At 37.6% G+C, this 18,551-nt stretch overlaps 2 protein-coding genes across 12 annotated transcripts in view; both read left to right on the top strand.

The window, feature by feature from the left end:
* The window catches only part of col7a1l (collagen type VII alpha 1-like), a 65,236-nt gene extending 49,710 nt beyond the window's left edge, over positions 1-15,526 (top strand). For 2 of the 11 annotated variants that reach the window (XM_058772601.1, XM_058772603.1), the window contains 27 exons: positions 694-729; positions 1,182-1,208; positions 1,300-1,359; positions 1,506-1,631; positions 1,746-1,817; positions 1,984-2,019; positions 2,131-2,190; positions 2,845-2,889; positions 3,517-3,552; positions 4,054-4,089; positions 4,180-4,236; positions 4,405-4,476; positions 4,585-4,656; positions 4,797-4,832; positions 4,945-5,025; positions 5,247-5,300; positions 5,383-5,436; positions 5,521-5,583; positions 5,669-5,731; positions 6,557-6,673; positions 7,367-7,444; positions 7,548-7,601; positions 7,714-7,762; positions 10,713-10,913; positions 12,540-12,602; positions 13,261-13,446; positions 13,561-15,526. In XM_058772601.1, the coding sequence (XP_058628584.1) occupies positions 694-729; positions 1,182-1,208; positions 1,300-1,359; positions 1,506-1,631; positions 1,746-1,817; positions 1,984-2,019; positions 2,131-2,190; positions 2,845-2,889; positions 3,517-3,552; positions 4,054-4,089; positions 4,180-4,236; positions 4,405-4,476; positions 4,585-4,656; positions 4,797-4,832; positions 4,945-5,025; positions 5,247-5,300; positions 5,383-5,436; positions 5,521-5,583; positions 5,669-5,731; positions 6,557-6,673; positions 7,367-7,444; positions 7,548-7,601; positions 7,714-7,762; positions 10,713-10,913; positions 12,540-12,602; positions 13,261-13,446; positions 13,561-13,574 (1,848 nt within the window). In that variant the 3' untranslated portion in view covers positions 13,575-15,526. Of the gene's footprint in view, positions 1-693; positions 730-1,181; positions 1,209-1,299; positions 1,360-1,505; positions 1,632-1,745; positions 1,818-1,983; positions 2,020-2,130; positions 2,191-2,844; positions 2,890-3,516; positions 3,553-4,053; positions 4,090-4,179; positions 4,237-4,404; positions 4,477-4,584; positions 4,657-4,796; positions 4,833-4,944; positions 5,026-5,246; positions 5,301-5,382; positions 5,437-5,520; positions 5,584-5,668; positions 5,732-6,556; positions 6,674-6,761; positions 7,062-7,366; positions 7,453-7,547; positions 7,602-7,713; positions 7,763-10,712; positions 10,914-12,539; positions 12,603-13,260; positions 13,447-13,560 lie in introns of those variants that run through there. The other 9 variants (XM_058772602.1, XM_058772600.1, XM_058772608.1 and 6 more) reach the window with 9 other exon arrangements.
* An 846-nt stretch (positions 15,527-16,372) lies between these two features.
* Positions 16,373-18,296, top strand: ucn3l (urocortin 3, like). Its single transcript, XM_058772612.1, has 2 exons — positions 16,373-16,860; positions 17,226-18,296. The coding sequence occupies exon 2, from the start codon at positions 17,235-17,237 to the stop codon at positions 17,676-17,678; it is 444 nt and encodes a 147-aa protein (XP_058628595.1). The 5' UTR covers positions 16,373-16,860; positions 17,226-17,234; the 3' UTR covers positions 17,679-18,296.
* The last annotated feature ends 255 nt before the right edge of the window (positions 18,297-18,551 follow it).

Here is an 18,551-nt window from a genome sequence, read left to right as displayed (position 1 = left end):
CACGGGGTGAGATCTTGCGTGGAGCCCCAGATCGAGGGAGATTATCAGTGGTCTTGTATGTCTTCCATTTTCTAATAATTGCTCCCACAGTTGATTTCTTCACACCAAGCTGCTTACCTATTGCAGATTCAGTCTTCCCAGCCTGGTGCAGGTCTACAATTTTGTTTCTGGTGTCCTTTGACAGCTCTTTGGTCTTGGCCATGGTGGAGTTTGGAGTTGGACTGTTTGAGGTTGTGGACAGGTGTCTTTTATACTGATAACGAGTTCAAACAGATGCCATTAATACAGGTAACGAGTGGAGGACAGAGGAGCCTCTTAAAGAAGAAGTTACAGGTCTGTGAGAGCCAGAAATCTTGCTTGTTTGTAGGTGACCAAATACTTATTTTACCGAGGAATTTACCAATTAATTCTTTAAAAATCCTACAATGTGATTTTCTGGATTTTTTCTCATTTTGTCTCTCATAGTTGAGGTATACCTATGATGAAAATTACAGGCCTCTCTCATCTTTTTAAGTGGGAGAACTTGCACAACTGGTGGCTGACTAAATACATTTTTGCCCCACTGTATATAAAGACCAATTCCATGGTTATTTTAATTTCAATTAGATTTTGAATCCCAGATTTTCAGTGCGGTCTTGTGTATATCTGTAAATAAATTGTGCATTTTATGTGCATTTTTCCTTTCTTGTACAGGGACCTCCAGGTGAAAATGGAAAACCAGGCCCTAAGGTTCGGCAATCTTTTTCATTACAAGTCGGAACGATCTGTTCTTACTAATAAAGCATGATAGTCCCATCCTGATAAATAATGTTGTTTGAGCAATGTTCTCATCAGCTCTTATTAGTGTCTAAGCTCTGCGTGTTCCCAAACCAAAGTCTGTTAGATAATCATTCCTGCTTTCTGATTGGACTGCAGCTCACCCACACATACGACATCCCCGCCTCCTCATTCACAATGTTAGGAAATTATTACTGTCAGTCAAACCGGGTGGGTGGAATTTCAGCAGTGCCCTTCCGCTTGCTTTGATGCCCCAGAGCTTTATTTTTACTCCTCCGTTCCTGAAATGGATTCAGTGTCTTTATTAATATTGTAGTGCTGATGGGGAACTTCCAAACTCTCTTTGTTATTTGCCTTGGAAAAACTGTGTTTGTTAGTGGCTGATCACTTGTGAATTTGCACAGGGGGAGATTGGTGAAACAGGCCAGAAGGTACACTTATTTTCAGCTTGGTGTCAATAACTATTTATCCCATATTTCTTTAGCCTCCTTTGATTTATGTGTTCTTTTTTTCTTTTTTTAGGGAGAACCTGGAACTGGTCACCGTGGGCCCATAGGTCAGGCCGGTCCACCAGGACAAAAGGTGATTGATTAAGCTGTGTACATTTTCAATGTGAATTTAACTTCCTATACAGTACAATCCAAAAAAGGAGAGGATGCCAACATAAACACAGTTAATAATAGAGATCGCTTCACTAACTGACTAACATTTGAATGTTATGTACTTAGGGTGAGCCTGGAGAACCAGGACCACCTGGAGCACAGGGCATTCAGGGAATCCGTGGCAACCCTGGCATCCCAGGGTCACCAGGTCACAGAGGTCAGCCAGGTGACCCTGGAGAACCAGGTAGAAAGGTAATGTTATCCCATTCTCAATGTTGAGTAGTTACCTTATTGTAATGACTTTGTAGATTTAAACACAAAAAATTTGAACTAATGAATTTTTCATTTGTTTGCATGCTTTTAAAGGGTGATAGTGGGAGACGAGGGAAGAATGGCTCACCTGGTACTCCAGGTTCAATCGGTCCTCTGGGACAGCAGGTACTGCTTCTGAATTTACATTTAGTCATTTAGCAGACGCTTTTATCCAAAGCGACTTACAAATGAGGACAATGGAAGCAATTTTACTCTATATTAGTACTACTACTTTTACTCTGTGAAAAGTGAAGAACTCGAATAAACTGAGAACTTGCTGTTCTTTTTACAGGGTCCTCCTGGCCCCTCTGGGGTCAAGGGTGAAAAGGTAAGTCATTGCATGTAATGTTTATGCTCAATAATACCAGGTTAGGTTGAAATACCCCACAACCAGACATAAATGTACACATACATGAAACGTTTCATCTGCTATCACTAGGGAGACCGTATCCCAGGAGAACCAGGTGACAGAGGAATTACTGGGCTCCCAGGTCGCAGGGTAATATTATGATAATTGCTCTTTCAGATTGTGGGTATATTTGTTTCTGTAATAGCATATTAGTTTGTTTGCTAAAGTTAATAAAATATGAATTCTAAAACCTTGGGCCAGATTTACTAAACAGGGCCAATTTTTGTGAGACCGCAATCCCATAAAAGTGCTGATGGTAGATGAAAGATCTGCAAAAGATGTATTGACATCGTGCGGATTAAAGAACACAGACAGCTAACTTCCATAATGACCAGCGCAATCTATCAAGACCAAATTAGCAACTATCACAGCCATGTTAAGCGCAAAATAAGTTAAGACATGCTTGTTTTTGCGGTGTTAAATAGTAAATAATAAATTGACCACTGCAAACCTTACTAAATCATGTTGCATGATTTACTTAAATGTTTAAGTCCTCCCATTTTGAAAGGAAACTCCTAAAATTAGGTCAGCTGCAAAAATTACCATGCCTTTTCATCGCTAATAAGTAATTCCTGACAGTAGTTTTTAATACCAAAAGTTTGTACTGGTGCCAGCTGTTAGTAAATTTGGCCCCTAGTTTTCAAACAGTGGCATGTTTTTGTTGTTGTTCTCTTTCTCTCTCTGTGTTATTTGCTGTTAATGTTGTGTTAAATGCTTTTAACAACTCTTTCTCAACTTTACAAGGGAGCCAAAGGCACTCTCGGTGCCAACGGGCCTCCAGGTCTCATAGTAAGTCACGTGTGATGCCAACTCATGGGCAGACACTCCTCAAATCCCTCAAATGTCACTATAGCATCCCTCAAATATTTAATTTAATTTAGTTTATTAAATTTGATTACTTTGAATTTCTTTTTTCATTCATTCTATATTTATTTATTTGTCTTGCTGTATTTATTCGTTCTATAGACTGATTTGTTGGTGCAATAGACAGTTTACTGTATCGATGGTTTAGTGTATAGAAATGTAATCTGGTTACCATCTTGGTAGTAAGAGAAATAGATCCAATACATTTTGGTATTTTTTAGAAAGAAAACATATTATTGCTAAATAGAATATTGATAATAGAACATTTGATACACAATACCTGGCAAACCTTGCTGCATTCTGATTGTGTAACTATTACTTTATTTCACATTTTATATTATTTCTTTCTTAGCTTGGTGTTTTTTTTGTTTTTGTTTTTTTTTTCCTATTTTTAAGTTACTTTGAATAAAAGCATCAGCTGGATTCAAAAAGCTTTTGTGCATCCATGCAGTGATCAGTATTGAACAGGTCAATATAGACTGTATTGAGGAAGTAAGATATTGTGATTCTGTACAATGTGTTAACATCTTGTGACCTTTCTCTTTAATTAAGGGTCCTAAAGGCATGACAGGTATGAAAGGAGAAAAGGTGAGTGTCTATTTTTAACCCATCTCAGTTTGAAATTCGAAGCAAGTTCAGAAGGTAGAAGGGCTTTAAATATTAATAGCCAAGCCAACTCTGCCAGGGTCATTTTCTGTAGCTCAAAGACTTATAGGCAGCTTTGACAGCACTGCTGTGTTCATAGAGCCTCTCTTCTCTCTGTATTGACTTGCCAGTGCCTTCTCGTCAAGTCTTTCTCTGCTAAAGCCAATCTTTCAGTGGTTGAAACTGCTGTGAACAGCACTTTCTTTTGACACACATACACTTGCACTAACGTCACGATTTACGTCAGTTGTGAGTGATATTGGTTTTATTTTCTTCAGCACTGTATGAGAGATTCACATGTAAAGTGAACATTTGTAGCATCAAAACAATACCACATAGAACCCTAGAAACCTTTAACAGCCCATCTGACATATCAGTTTAGTAACAATTGTTTAGAATATATCCCAGACAAAATTAATAAAGACAAAACTTTTTGACTGACAGGGTGACAAAGGTGTGCCTGGTCACAGAGGAGACAAGGTAAGGACAGCATAAGTGTAGATCGAATACCTGCATGGTGTTTATTTTGATTCTTTCACTAACTACCATATTGGTTTCCTGGTTTTGTAGGGTAGTCCTCTTTCCATGCCAGGACCCAGAGGATATAAGGGTCTGAAAGGAGAGCCGGTAAGATATTTTTGTATTTTAATTTGTCTTTTCACTATAATGTTTCCCACAAAGGCCATACTTGACTATGCAAACTCAGCAATATGTGTGAGCTGTTTTGAGGTTTTAGTTGTTTTTAAGTATAAATGACAGATACAGGCCAAGGTATGTCTGAATTTTACATGGCAGGGTGAACGTGGGCTTCCAGGATTTGATGGAGATAAAGGGGAGAAGGGTGAAGATGGTCCACCTGGTGCAAAGGTATTTTATACACCTTTCTGAGTGAATTATGCACTTAGATACCTTTAGAGATTCATGTACTTGGACAATAAAAAGTGAATTTCTAACGCGTGTTTCATGTAATTTCAGGGGCTGAAGGGAGAGGCTGGTACTAAAGGAGGCATGGGGCCTTTTGGTGCACGTGGTCCAGTGGGACAAAAGGTCAAAATTAGCATAGCTAAGAAGTTTATGCACTATATTGCTGATGAATTATATAGTTTTATATGGCATGTTATATCACGGTAAATGGTTTTTAATGTGAAAAGTGCATTTTGGGAGTGAAGGTACAAATATTTTCATAGGGAGATCCAGGGGAGCCAGGCGCCAATGGGGAAAAGGTAGCCTATTTCCTAGTTGTTGTGATAGTGTAATAACAAATTTGTGCATTTTTAAATATTTTGAATCTGTAACTTTTGTTAAATAACACTAGTTGGCTGGGATTGGTCACAGGGTCGTAATGGAGAACATGGATTGGATGGTGAGAAAGGTGATAAGGGAGACATGGGCCTGCAGGGTCGAAAGGGAGATCAGGTGAGAATATGAATCATCTGAATTAAATATTAACTGATAAGAAATTTCTCTGAGCAACAGGGGTGCCTGAGAGGGAGAACACCATTCCTTAACCTTTCTTACTTACTATATTATTTAGATGAATGATTAAATAATTAAGTAGGCTTTCCTGTGAGTTTTTTAGTTGTTTTTTAAGTAACACACTTCGTTCATGGACTAGACTCATTGGTTTGTGTGTTTAGGGTGAGAAAGGAGAGCCTGGTTTACCTGGAGATACAGGAATTAAAGGCGAGAAGGTACGAAATGTCAGTCTTGTCTTTAGTTTTTGTGTTCTCGCCTGTCTATAACCATTGTATCACAATACTTATTCTCCTGTAGGGCTTCAGAGGTTTCCCTGGTCGAATAGGGAGTCCAGGACTGGATGGAGAACAGGTATTTTTGATTGAATTTCATCTTAAGTTGAAAATTGGATTAAATAAACCACTAAGAACATTTCTTTTGAATGTAAAACACAAGGGTGATTCTGGGGACCCTGGAAGGCCTGGCATTCCAGGACTAAACGGTCTTCCGGGACGAAAGGTGAGTCACTACACAAACAGATATTGATAACCTCATCACCATTGTAAGTTTAAGTATGAGATGAATTGTTATTGTTAATGTTTAGGGAGAAAAAGGTGATGGTGGTCTGAACGGTCTTGATGGAGCTCCTGGACAAAAAGGAGAGAAGGTACAAAAAAATTATAGGACCAGTATTAATTAAAAATGTTTTAATAAAAGGAATAGTTCACCCAAAAATTTAAATTCACTCATCATTTACTTATCTTCATATCCTTCTAAACCAGTTTAACTGTAACACAAATAGAGAGTTAAAAAAAAAAAAATCACACTATTTCTTTCATACAACAGAAGAACATTACAGAAGCTGTCAAGCTCCAAAACAAAATAAAACCATATAACGTACCATAAAAGTATCATAAACATAGACCATATAAGTAAAATCATATATTCAAAGTCTAATGATTGTCATATGATATTTGTGTGAGGACCAGACCGAAATGTATGTTGTTACAAATGTCTTGCATTCAGATGTAGATATTAAATTGAATTTCATGCAGGGTTATTACCATCAACTAAAACTTAAGCAAAAATTAAACTGAACTGAAATTAAACTTTTTTTTTTTTTTAATCTAAAAGAAAATTGCTAACTGGAAATAAAAACAAAACTTGTGTAACCCAATTAACTAATAAAAATGACAGAAGCACATAACAAAAAAAATATATATATATACAAAAAACTAACTAGAATTAAAATAAAAGGAAATTCAAAATATTAATAAATAGTCAATAAATAAATAATACTAAAAACACCGTTATCATGTCACGATAGATATTAGAAAGCTATACTTGCATCATCATGTGTCAAATTTGAATAAATGTAGATGAGGGCGTGATCGCAGAATTTTAATTTTTGGATGAACTGTTGTTCTAGATAATCTTTTCCCTGTCAAATATATTCATTTCAAAATCATTGATTTAACCCATTCTTCTGCAGGGCGCGGCTGGTTTCCCAGGTTTCACTGGGTTTAAGGGATCTCCTGGTGCATCAGGAACTAATGGGGCTCTGGGTCGGCCTGGTCCGGTTGGACCTAAAGGTGAAGTGGGACCGAAGGTACAACCCACCTGCCTACACTTAGACAGTAATATATACACTATAATAGAGCTGAATTTATTATGTCTATGTCTGTGTGATTCATCAGACCTCACAGATAGATGGATAAATAGTCAAGCCAGTGTAATTAGGGCCATCTTCATATCTCACTCAATCTCATGTGAAGGAACCGTGGAGGAGGACAAGGCCCTAATTAACCCCAAGAAAGACAGGATGAGAGAGAGATAGCGAGACGGGGGGTAGGAGCTATTTCTGCTGGGATGAAGATTTGAGCTATCAAACTAAACACTGCACTAAGGCCGCCTTTAGCCACAATTAGGCATCTCTTGATGTTGATAGGAATGGAGAGGGTTCAGCAAGCTGCGCTCACAGAGTCTCTTTAGTAAAGGTGAGCTGTACTTGAGCACAGAATCATCAGACAATCTTAAAACATGAGGCATTTTGTGTGAGTAAAGTTTATGAATTAAACATTATTGTAAAGTATCACTCTGGTGCTTTTCTGTACTAAAACAGCCAATATATTTTTAAACTTAGATTTATTTCAGTTGAAAATAAAGTAAACCGTTGGTTTGGTTATGTGTCAAGCTCAAAGCTGATTGGCCCAGGGTTAGTGATTGCTTAGTGGTGATGTGCAGCTTCTATGCATTACTACCTGTCCAGCATTGTTTGATTTGATTGTTTTATCTATCCCAGGGAGAGAAGGGAAGGAGAGGCAGAGGAAAGGCCTGTCAGCGGGGACCACCTGGAATTCCTGGCCTCAGAGGCCTGGATGTAATAAGGCATCTACACACAAATAACTGTATCCTCCACTCAATCAGGAATTGATCTATTCACAAACATGCTCAGTCTAAAGTTATACATATCCTCTTTGCAGGGGGAAGTGGGAACCTTAGGCATGAAAGGAGAAAAAGGGGAGCCAGGACTCAGTGTATGTTGACAATGCCCTATTTCTATTATGTGTTTATCCTTATGGATTACAGATAGGATTTCTTTGATTAGATGCTTTGATAATTACTGTGATAATTTTTCCATTTGTTCAGGAGGAGGAAGTGAAGGATCTTGTGACAAAGGAGGTGGTTGAGAAGTGTGGTGAGTTTGTGTGTATAAAAATTGCAAATATTAAACACAGAATAGACCTTAGCAGGAACTTCATGTTCAATTTACTCTGTCAATGGAAACAAATCAAACTGTCAGGATATTTGACACACTGCAAAAAGAAGAAGATTTAAAGATTGTGCATAGTGTTTTTCTTGTTTCCTGTAGAAATATCTGGAAATTCTTAAATCAAGAGACGTTTACTTGAGAATTAAAATAATATTGTCTTGTTTTCTGCCAAAAAAAAGTTAATTCTTAAAACAAGAAAAAAGATCTGTCAGTGAGGATATTATTAGGAATAAACGGTAACACTTAAGTATAGGGACCGATTCTTACTATTAACTAGTTGCTTATTAGCACACCTATTATTAACATATTGGCCGTTTATTAGTCCTTACAAAGCACATATTCTGCATGACCATATTATACATCCCTAATCCTACCAATACCTAAACTTAACAACTACCTTACTAACTATTAATATGCAGCAAATTAGGAGTTTATTGAGAGAAAGTCATAGTTACGAGTCGTAGTCGTAGTTTTGACACAGTTAACCATCAGATCCTCCTGTCCACTCTCAGAAGGATGGGCATCTCAGGAACCGCGCTCCTGTGGTTTGAATCTTACCTCTCAGATAGGTCCTTCAGGGTGTCTTGGAGGGGTGAGGTTTCAAAGTCACAAATTCTTGCTACTGGGGTTCCTCAAGGCTCAGTGCTTGGACCACTTCTCTTCTCCGTCTACATGTCGTCATTAGGATCGGTCATTCAGAAGCATGGCTTTTCTTATCACTGCTATGCTGATGACACTCAACTCTACTTCTCATTCCAACCAGATGATCCGACGGTAGCTGCTCGCATTGCAGCCTGTTTGAGTGACATTTCTAAATGGATGAAAGACCATCACCTTCAGCTCAACCTTGCCAAAACAGAACTGCTCGTGGTCTCAGCCAATCCATCACTTCACCACAACTTCTCTATACAGCTGGGTTCGTCAACCATAACTCCTTCCAGGACAGCCAGGAACCTTGGAGTTGTGATCGGTGATCAGTTAAGCTTCACAGACCATATTGCTACAACGGCCCGTTCCTGCAGATTCGCCTTATACAACATTAGGAAGATTAGACCCTTCCTGTCGGAGCATGCCGCACAACTCCTCGTCCAAGCTCTTGTTCTCTCCAGACTGGACTATTGTAACGTGCTCTTGGCGGGACTTCCCACATGTACTATCAAGCCTCTGCAACTGATCCAGAATGCAGCAGCCAGAGTGGTCTTTAATGAACCAAAGAAAGCTCACGTTACCCCTCTCTTCATCAGGTTACACTGGCTACAAATAGCCGCTCGCATCAAATTCAAGGCACTGATGTTTGCCTACAAGACGACAACTAGCACTGCACCAATATATCTAAACTCACTAGTTCAAACTTATGCACCCTCCAGAAGCTTGCGTTCTGCAAGTGAACGATGCCTTGTGGTGCCATCACAAAGAGGTACCAAATCCCTCTCACGGACCTTTTCCTGGACTGTGCCCAGCTGGTGGAATGACCTCCCAATCACAATTCGAACAGCTGAATCTTTATCCATTTTCAAAAAATATCTAAAAGACGCATCTTTTTCGCCAGCACCTGACCAACTAATACTAACACTTACCTATTCTATCTATTTAAAAAAAAAAAACCCTAGCTACGTGCACTGTGCTGGGCTAACTGAAACTTGTCATGGCACTTGTATACTGCTGCACTCTCGATGGTCTCATTGCTTCTATTGTTCTCATATTGTACGTCGCTTTGGATAAAAGCGTCTGCTAAATGATTAAATGTAAATGTAGTTAATGGATTGTTAATCGCGAGAATTTGACCTTAAAAAAGTGTTACCGAATAAACTTTATCAAAACTACATTTTGATACTTAAAAGTCTTAAAAGTCATTTTGCTTCTGAAGTAAATGTGTTTATATATCTCTACTGGAAACAAGACAAAAATACTGAGTAAGAAAATTTTTTTTGCAGTGCATAAAGTCTTAATTAAGCGATTCTCAGCTGATCACATCTACCTATTGGAATACGAAACCTATCGCGGCATTCCTATATAAGCTCTATTCAGTATTATTCAGCAGCTTTTTCACTTGCTCAGGAGCAAATTACCCTCCTCCATCCCCAACTCCTCCTTTCGCCACAGTCAGGACTTGGCTTTCATCAGACTCCTTTATCTTGAATAATTTGTTACACTTAAATATAATTAAGTACATTAATGATATCTGCCTTGTTCTGTTTTGTTAACCCTAGGGGGGTTATTATTGCTGCTCTCCCTGCTCATTATGACAGGCTGCATGGACGGGCAGGGAATTTTTGCCCAGAACAGAACCATACCGCCAAACCAAACTTTATGCAAAGTATCTATCATTTTGACGATAGTGGTCCTAACAGAACTATATACAATCAGACTGCTAGCTAAACAATTAACAACCCGCTGAATAGAATGTGATATGGCTTCTACCTTCAAAAAGAACTATTCAGTTGTGCACTGTACTGCGGTCCATTGACGTGAAATTATGACTGAATAATAGAGCTTCATTAACACATGTACGTGGGTGGTTAGAAGTGTGTGATTTTGTGTATTTGTGTGAGTTTGTGTCTCTCAGTATATGTGTTTGGAGGCCCCTGTTGTGAAGGCCTCAGGACCCCATGGGTTCCACCATCTGTTGTGTTTTATGGTCTCTCTTACCAAAGGAAAACAGTGAAGAACTCCATGTTCTGAAGTCATTCATGAATACGAAAACTAAATTGACAAAAAATAGGACTGTTTTATAATTTTATTGAAGTAATGACTTCTCTGGTTTAAAAAAAATGATCAGATAATTGAATTAATGTCCATTTGAATGAAATTAAATGACTTAATGATGTTAGCCTAATGACGTTTGCCTAAAGCATGGTCATATTTCTAACTAAAGGAAAGGAAATACACCTGATGGTGAACACGAATGATCCAGATGATGGGAGTATCCTAAAGGAAGAGAGAACAACAGATTCTGCCTCTCCATTCTTGCTCACCCATCCCAAAGTGTGGGATGAAGAGTCAGAGGACGAGACCACTACAGTTCATCCTGCTGTTTCAGAGGCTGAGCCAACATTAGCATATGGCAACGTTACAAGTAGGTATATTCCTGCTTTGAACCAATATGTTATAACATGGTTTCTCTCTTATGATATCATCCCTATAGTTTGTCCTCGGTCCTGGGGGGGTTTGGATGGGAAAACTGTAGTATTATAAAATCTGTTTTATGTTCAGATGAACTTCTGCTGTGTCTTATGAACATTAGTCCTGTTCTGGCATCTTAATGCATGAGTTCAGTCATCCATAAACACCATTCAGTTTTTCTTTCCTTGATGGAAAACAGGAAACCATACGCAAAAGTCATACGCAAAGGTTCTGCATGGTCTACTTCTCTGTGTTATTTTTAGCAACTGAGTCACACTTCACAAAAAAAAATCTGGGGTTTTTTTTGTTTGTTTTTTTAGTACCAACCATATGAACACCAATGTTCAAAATAAGTACCAAGACATAGTGCAGGATATCTGGTTGGCTACATTATTATATGATGTCCACTTCAGATTTTATTTTTTATCTGTCTGTGTTTGCATGGTGCAGACAGTCAGTTAGTTGATTACTAGTGAGGATTTTTACTGGGTCTGTGTGTTGCTTGGAGATCTGCAAAGGTTAATCGGGCGTCTTCTAATTTAATAAAATCATGACAACTAAAAATCAGTATTTCATGTCCGTTTATTTAATTTATTCAGTGCATAGTCATGTAATATCAAAAAATATGTACTATCATTATTATGAAATAAACCCCATCCGGATGACTTCTAATTAAATGTTATCCTGTAACACATACATGTGATTATGTTTGTTCAATGACTCTGCATATTGATGCACTTGGTGTTAAAGGAATAGATCACCCCAAAATAAAAATTAGCTGAAAATGTACCCATCCTCAGGCCATCTAATATGTAGATGACTTTGTTTCTTCTTCAGAAAAGATTTGGAAAAATTTTGCATTACATGACTTTGGATCCTCTGCAGTGAATGGGTACCGTCAGAATGAGTCCAATCAGCTGATAAAAACATCACAATAATTCACAAGTAGTCCACATTACTACAGTCCATCGATAAATGTCTTGTGAAGCGAAAAGCTGCATGCATAGCTTCAAACTATTGTTTCTGGCTAAAATATGAGCCTTCTATCTATAATATTGCTTTCTCCAGTGAAAACGTTGTCTTGTCTGAAACAGGAAACCTAGCACCATTTACCAAGTCCAAAAAAGGTGATAACAAATATGTCAGTAGATTATGAAGTGAGAAACAAACATGGAATAGACTTTTTCTCTAGAGGAAGTGTTATAATGAATTATGGGCTCATATTTTAACCAGAAGCAGCGATTCCAAGTTAAAACGCCTTAATGGTGGATTTGTTAACTACAAACATATATCTTTTCATGTCACAAGACATTAATTGATGGACTGGAGTTGTGTGTGGATTACTTGTGGATTACAGTGATGTTGTTATCAGCTGTTTGGACTCTTATTCTGATGGCACCCATTCACTGCAGAGCATCCATTGGTGAGCAAGTGATGTAATGCTAAATTTCGCCAAATCTGAACTAACTCATCTACATGTTGGATGGCTTGAGGACGAGTACATTTTTAGCAAATTTGGGCGAACTATTCCTTTAAATGAAACATCTGGATATAATATAAGCTTTTCTGTTGCACTCAGGAGCCAGTATTGAGAGAGATGGAGAGCAGAGAGAAAAGAGACGTGCACTCAAACTCCACTCAGGTATGTGTGGAGTAAACGAGGAGAACATCGTCCTCTGCTGCTCCAAGTGCTTTTAACGCGTTAATACAGCTACACAAACTAATCACATAAGCAATACAGTCAGATTTTCAGCACAAATTAAACCTGGTCCTTGAATAAAAGTGGTTTGCAATGGGAATTTTGGTTTTATGTCCGGGAAAGTAGTCCAAAAAGTACACAGTAATGGTCCTGGCACCAAAAGCGCAACGCATTAGACATAGCCAAGATTATTTTATGCACTTCTTTTTTTTCCACAGTCTATTTCTGTCACATCCACAGTATAATATGAGACACAAGGAACGGAAACAGACAGATAAGAGCAGAATTAATCCACTGATAAAAATAACATTCAAATCATCACTCCGCAAGTGTGTAAGCTTGCGTGTATACAAGTGCATGTGTGTGTGAGAAACGGAAAAAGAGATAAGGCAGAGACAGAACATTTGACTGACAGTGAAATTCAAGATAAATTTTGATTAAAAAGTGGAACCATTGTTAAATTATATTATATCTTTTTAATTCATTCATAATTTTAGTGATTTAATTAATTTTTGAAACATTAATTTCATTAGAGCATTAGTTTGAATGCATTTACACTCCCTTGAAACTGATTAATTAAAGCTGCCTCCATTAAATGCAGGCCTAGCCGCTGATCTGTGCCTTGAACCCATGTCTGAGGGCCACTGCACCGAATACGTCCTGCTCTGGTACTACTACGCCGTCTCAGGAGAATGCCGTCCCTTTGTGTATGGTGGCTGTGGAGGAAATAGGAACCGCTTCAGCTCCAAACAGGACTGTGAGAGTCAATGTAATCTGGGGAGGAGAGGTAAAGAGCCAATCAGAATTGAGACTTCAGGTTCTTAACATAAATAATCAGATGTGATTGTTCAAAAGATGCTAAAGACATCAAAATTCATTTAATTTTCTTATCTATTTACAGATTTTGGATCCTAAGGAGGAGAAATATGCTGTTTTTAACAGTTAAACAGAATCTCACAAAAAACTAATATTTTTATACATTGCCATCCTATATGTAAATTAGTTTATAACAGCTTTATATGGCAGAAAAAAATTATACTACATGTTTGCATTTTTCTTCTACAGCACCACACATTATTGCACTGTTGTAGTTATTTCTTACAAATATGCCATGTTTTGAATTTTTTTTTTAAATTGTTTGATGCTTATAAACCAAGGTCATGATTCTAAGAGTAAATGCACTATTAATATAACTGAATATGTGTTTATAACCTGTCCACCATGAGGTTTATCATTTTGCACTAATGGTTCTGTTTGTATCTGACTGTTGTGAGACACTTAAAACAATGAAATGAATATATTTTTGAATGAGCTATATAGCTCCCTGTGGGTTGGTGGGTGTGTGCGTGAGAACATTTTCACATCGTGACCTCTGATTTTGGACCGTGTTTTCTGAGCTTGGCCCTGTGGTGTGTATAAATGCTGCCATATTGGCTTTTCTTCAGAAATGTTTGTCGAGTCGTGTCTGGACGGTGTCTCCTGGGGGCAGGCGGAGAAGGTGTGTGTGTGTGTATTTGAAGCAAATAGACTAGCTGCGTTTGTGGGTGGCTTATTTGTGCACATTTGTGAATGTATGTGTTTCCTTCCTCATTATTTTTACCCCTCCATATCTTCCAGACTTAACAGCGTTGACATTCACTCTGTTCAGTCTTATATAATCCCCCAACCAAGCTGCTCCCTGTTGCATCCCGAGTTTTCTCGCTCTTTACATATGTCCCAGCAGCAGGGGGCCCGTGTAGCAGGCCATAGTCCAATTTCGAGACTGTGGTACAAGTCAGAAGACAGGACGCCCTTTACAGTGTGTCTAAGGGGATCCCTGAGTGAACTTCATTGTGTACACCACAGAGAACAGATGCTCTTTACACCTGCTTTAAAATGTAGCCTGTAGTTTTAAAGGTTTAATGAGCTTCCTTTAACGTCATGTGGAATAAATATATTATCGTCCAGTCCAATGCACAATGTTTGCAATGTATAAAGGTGATAGTTAATGAAGTCTCCAAACTTCTGAGCCCTTAATACCAAAGCAATCAAACATTAAAGGGAAGTGGGAAGAAAACTCATTAAACTTATAAGCGTGAACTGCAGAGCAATTAACTCACAGGGAGGTCTAAAAAGGGACACAAACATTTGATACGGTCATTGACCCTGAAAACTGAGAAAACAATAAAACAGGCCCTTATAAATCTTATAAATGGCTTAATACGGGTGCAAAGTAAATAAAGTGCTGCGCTGTCCATGGTACTGAATGCCTTAGGATGAATCTGTAAATTCTCAACTGGCTGGCAAATTATAAACCATATTTTAACAAATGTATTTATTTTATTTTAACAATTTTATTGGACATCTTCAGCTTCACTTTTTTACAGTGGAAGAAAGACTATTTACAGTCTAGAATCCAACACAATCTCATTGGTGGCTAATTTGTGAGAATATATAAGATCCCATTCATTAATTGTCCTATGATCTGCTTTGCGTATGCCACACTGACTGCTAGGTTTAGAGGTGGAGCTTAACACCTGCTCTCCTGAATCGCACTCTTTCATACAAATTCACACAAAAACTTGCCACCTCACAAAATAGTTAAATTTCCTCATGAGATTGAGTTGGTTAATCTACAGCTAATAGGCTACAGTAATAAGATGAAATATACAATGTATAATTGCAGAAAAAATGTATACGTTGCATTGAACATTAATGGAGCAACAGATTTTGTGTGAAAATAAATCATTCAAGTTGTTTATTTTGTTTAAAAATCTTATAAATGTATGAGGTGGCAAAGGGCAGCATGGAGTAAAAGGCACACGGTATTGATACAAATACTTCAGCTAAAATAATATTTTGTTTAATAAAGTTAATACTTGTTCAAAACAATCACTTTAGCAAAGTTTGTACTGTTTTCTGCTCAATTTGAAAAAAAAAAAGTTCAATAAATATAGGCCTACTGCCATTAAAATATGTTAATATAAAAAATATATATATTAAAATACAGAAACAATCATTTCAATAAGAAAAGATTCTGAAAGTATTGAAGGAGATACAGTAATAATTGAAAATATAATTACAGTAGTAACAACAAATGATATTTTATTATATGATGTGATTAATATCATGTTTTTAAATATGATGGTTTCATTCTAAACATGGTGATTATCTCTAATATGGACACATACATAATATATATGATATTTATAACAACATATAATATATGATATTTACCATCTGAACCATGCCATGTAAACAAATGGAAACGTCAGCGATCTATTAATTATCATGTTAATTACTGTAACAGCAGAGGCGCTTTTTACCCCAAATACCATCCTTTTACATATTCTTTCGTTATTTAAAACTGTCGCTTTAATTATCTTAAGCAAAACTGAAAATCATAAAGAAGACCTTTTTCTCAAAATACATGCATTCATTTTAGCGATTCTCATTTGCTACTTAAATCAACAACATTTAAAATATACATACACACACACACACACACACATATATATATATATATATATATATATATATTAGATCAAGTAAGCACAGAATCAACTTTGCACTGCTGCGCGCGATCGCGTCAAAGATCAGACAAATAAGCACGTGCATGTTGAAAAGCGAATGTTTTGCAAAGTGCTACGCCACGTTTTTGTGCCATCTAGTGGTTTAGATGAAAATAATATCAAAGGCGCATTTAGCCCCGTTATACCCTACATTCATTTATTTGTTTGTTTATTTGTTATTGCATGTAGCTGTTCAATAATCGAGATAATGTAGCATATAGTCAGCCGGTCGTGATAAAGGACATGATCAGATGATCAAACTTTTTTTTTTCATATAATAACAGGCTGGCTTCAAATATTAAGCTCAAAGTAGACTATATGGTGACGGTGCACGAGCGCATCAATCACCGCCTCATTTTACTGGGAGGATCCCAATAAATGACGTTATTGCTGGCGTACGACTGCAGCGTAATTGGGCTTATACTAAATGAATGCACATCCAATAGGCATACAGTCCAAGCGGATATTATGAGCAGCCAGGAAGATATCAAACCCACTAAATCACTCTTATGATTCAATGCGACAATAAGTTGACACCGAGTTGTTGACTTGCTTGCCTTTTTAACAACACTTTGGATTCACGATCCAAAAGTTCTGGTTGACCTAACAGTGCTTCACCTCAGAAGACTCTCCTAATTCAAACAGTGCAGGTAAGGTACTTTTGCATTAGATTCAAGGGAATAGTTTACTGAAAAATAACAATTGTGACAATTTACCCAGAGGTTGTTCCAAATCTCTGACTTTCTTTATGGAACACAATAGAGGCTGATAGCTTCTGTCACTATTGCATTACGCCACATTTTGTGTTGCACAAAAGAAAAAGAAAAACTTAGTAGAGATTTGGAACAACGAGAGTTAGTACAAAATTACAATTGTATCTTTTAGTTGAACGTTTACTTCGGTGCGTAGGACAGTTTTAATACAAACTTTCTTACAAAAAGTATTAATAAAGTTATCATTACGCCTTCTTAAAGTACTTGCCTTGTATGTATTCTCATGCGCCTCCGTTCAACAGGGCAAAACGATGTGGCTCGCGCGGACCCTCCTCGCTCTGGCACTTCTTTGCGCACCGGTTTCCAGCCTCTGCTTACCAACGTACAACCCCTTGTCCAACTTTCTTTGCAACAATGAAGTGTTCTCCGAGACGAATGATAACGGGCAACCAGCTAATTCCCTGCTGGACAGTCTAAACCTCCTGTTCAAATCAACGCACTCGCTTTCCTCCGAGGAGCCGCGCGAGAGGAGGACAATACCCGCGTCCAAATACAGATACTTGAGCCAGACGCAGCTCAGGAGTAAACTGTACCGTAATAGTGCGAAGAGCGACCGACGCAGCCAGGTCACTCTTTCCCTCGACGTCCCTACCAACATTATGAACATCCTCTTCAACATTGCCAAAGCCAAGAACCTGCGCGCCAAGGCGGACGACAACGCGCGCTTGCTGGCGCAGATTGGAAAGAGAAAATGAACTCCAGTTTATGTCACTAATTTGACTTTAACAAATATTTTTTTGTTACCAACTGAGGCATGTTATCTCTGATTTAATAATGTAATAAAAGTTGTTTTCAGTTGCATAACAAATTAGCAATACTGAAAATGAATGGAACATATTAACAGGTGATATTTGGGTTTTGATTTATTGCCCACTAAACGCATACTTGTTTTAGGGGGCTTGTCACGTTTGTCAGATTTAATGCTGTTTTACAGGAAGTTATTTAAAATTGACTTATTACCTAGTGAGACTCATATGGCAATTGGAAACAAAATTGTTTGGTCAGTTTCTAAAGTCAAGCTTCAAAGAGACATAATGATTGAAATATATGTCTCGGAGGGATACGACATATTTTCCAATGCTCCTTCATCTCTCCCTTTTCATGAACACAGTTTGTCTGTACATCTCAGATGAAAGTTGACCTGATTAGTATTAAAACAATGACTGCTCTATAAGATACACGAGTTGATGGTTACAGATCTGTAAAGTTCTTAAAACTCTGGGTTGATAAAACCGACAGTTGAATATTTTTGTACTGAAAATAATTATTTTATCGTTTAATAAATAAATAAATGCAAATGTAAACAAAGCGTCCATTTGAAGGTAATTATTTCGAGGGAGAATTTTGTTGTATTACGAATCTTAAGAATCTACAGATATATAAACACATCACTCCTTTCACTTTTCACAACTACATTCTAGATCAGTGGTTTTCAAACTTGTTCCTGGGGAGCCACAGCTCTGCACATTTTGCATGTTTCCCTAATTTACACACCTGATTCAGATCATCAGCTCATTAGGAAAGAGCTCCATGAACTCAAATGAGTGTGTCAGATAAGAGAGACATGC

Source organism: Onychostoma macrolepis, chromosome 04 (genome assembly GCF_012432095.1).
Source record: "Onychostoma macrolepis isolate SWU-2019 chromosome 04, ASM1243209v1, whole genome shotgun sequence".
In the NCBI taxonomy this organism is placed as follows: domain Eukaryota; kingdom Metazoa; phylum Chordata; class Actinopteri; order Cypriniformes; family Cyprinidae; genus Onychostoma; species Onychostoma macrolepis.
The sequence above is the reverse complement of the archived record's forward strand: the minus strand, read 5'-3'. Positions and strand labels throughout refer to the sequence as shown.